Source organism: Penaeus monodon, chromosome 27 (assembly GCF_015228065.2).
Source record: "Penaeus monodon isolate SGIC_2016 chromosome 27, NSTDA_Pmon_1, whole genome shotgun sequence".
Classification (NCBI taxonomy): Eukaryota; Metazoa; Arthropoda; class Malacostraca; order Decapoda; family Penaeidae; genus Penaeus; species Penaeus monodon.
Window position 1 is genome coordinate 26,523,783 of NC_051412.1, and position 256 is coordinate 26,524,038.

The 256-nt window shown below is 52.7% G+C and overlaps 1 protein-coding gene across 1 annotated transcript in view; it reads right to left on the reverse strand.

Annotated features, from left to right (window-relative positions):
* The window catches only part of LOC119590739 (F-box/LRR-repeat protein 7-like), a gene marked incomplete in the record, with an annotated part of 93,152 nt that overhangs the window by 4,009 nt on the left and 88,887 nt on the right, over positions 1-256 (reverse strand). The window contains 1 exon segment of the mRNA XM_037939431.1: positions 85-251. Coding sequence (XP_037795359.1) covers positions 85-251 — 167 coding nt within the window.

Sequence of the window (256 nt, forward strand, 5' to 3'; positions counted from 1 at the left end):
GGCTAATCTAAAACCACACATAACTAAGAAAATAAAAATACCCCCACAGTCATCATAAATAAATAAAAAATTTCCCTTTCTCACCGCATCAGTGAAGCCATCGAGCTGACCGGCGCTGAGCCACCTGAGCGCCGGGATGCGAGTCAGCAGGTCGATGAGGCAGTCAGCCGAGAGGTCCGTGGCCGTCACGTCGAGCTCTGACACTGCTGACTTCTCCCACTCCGCAGCCATCACGTTCTCGTTCTGCAGACCTGGC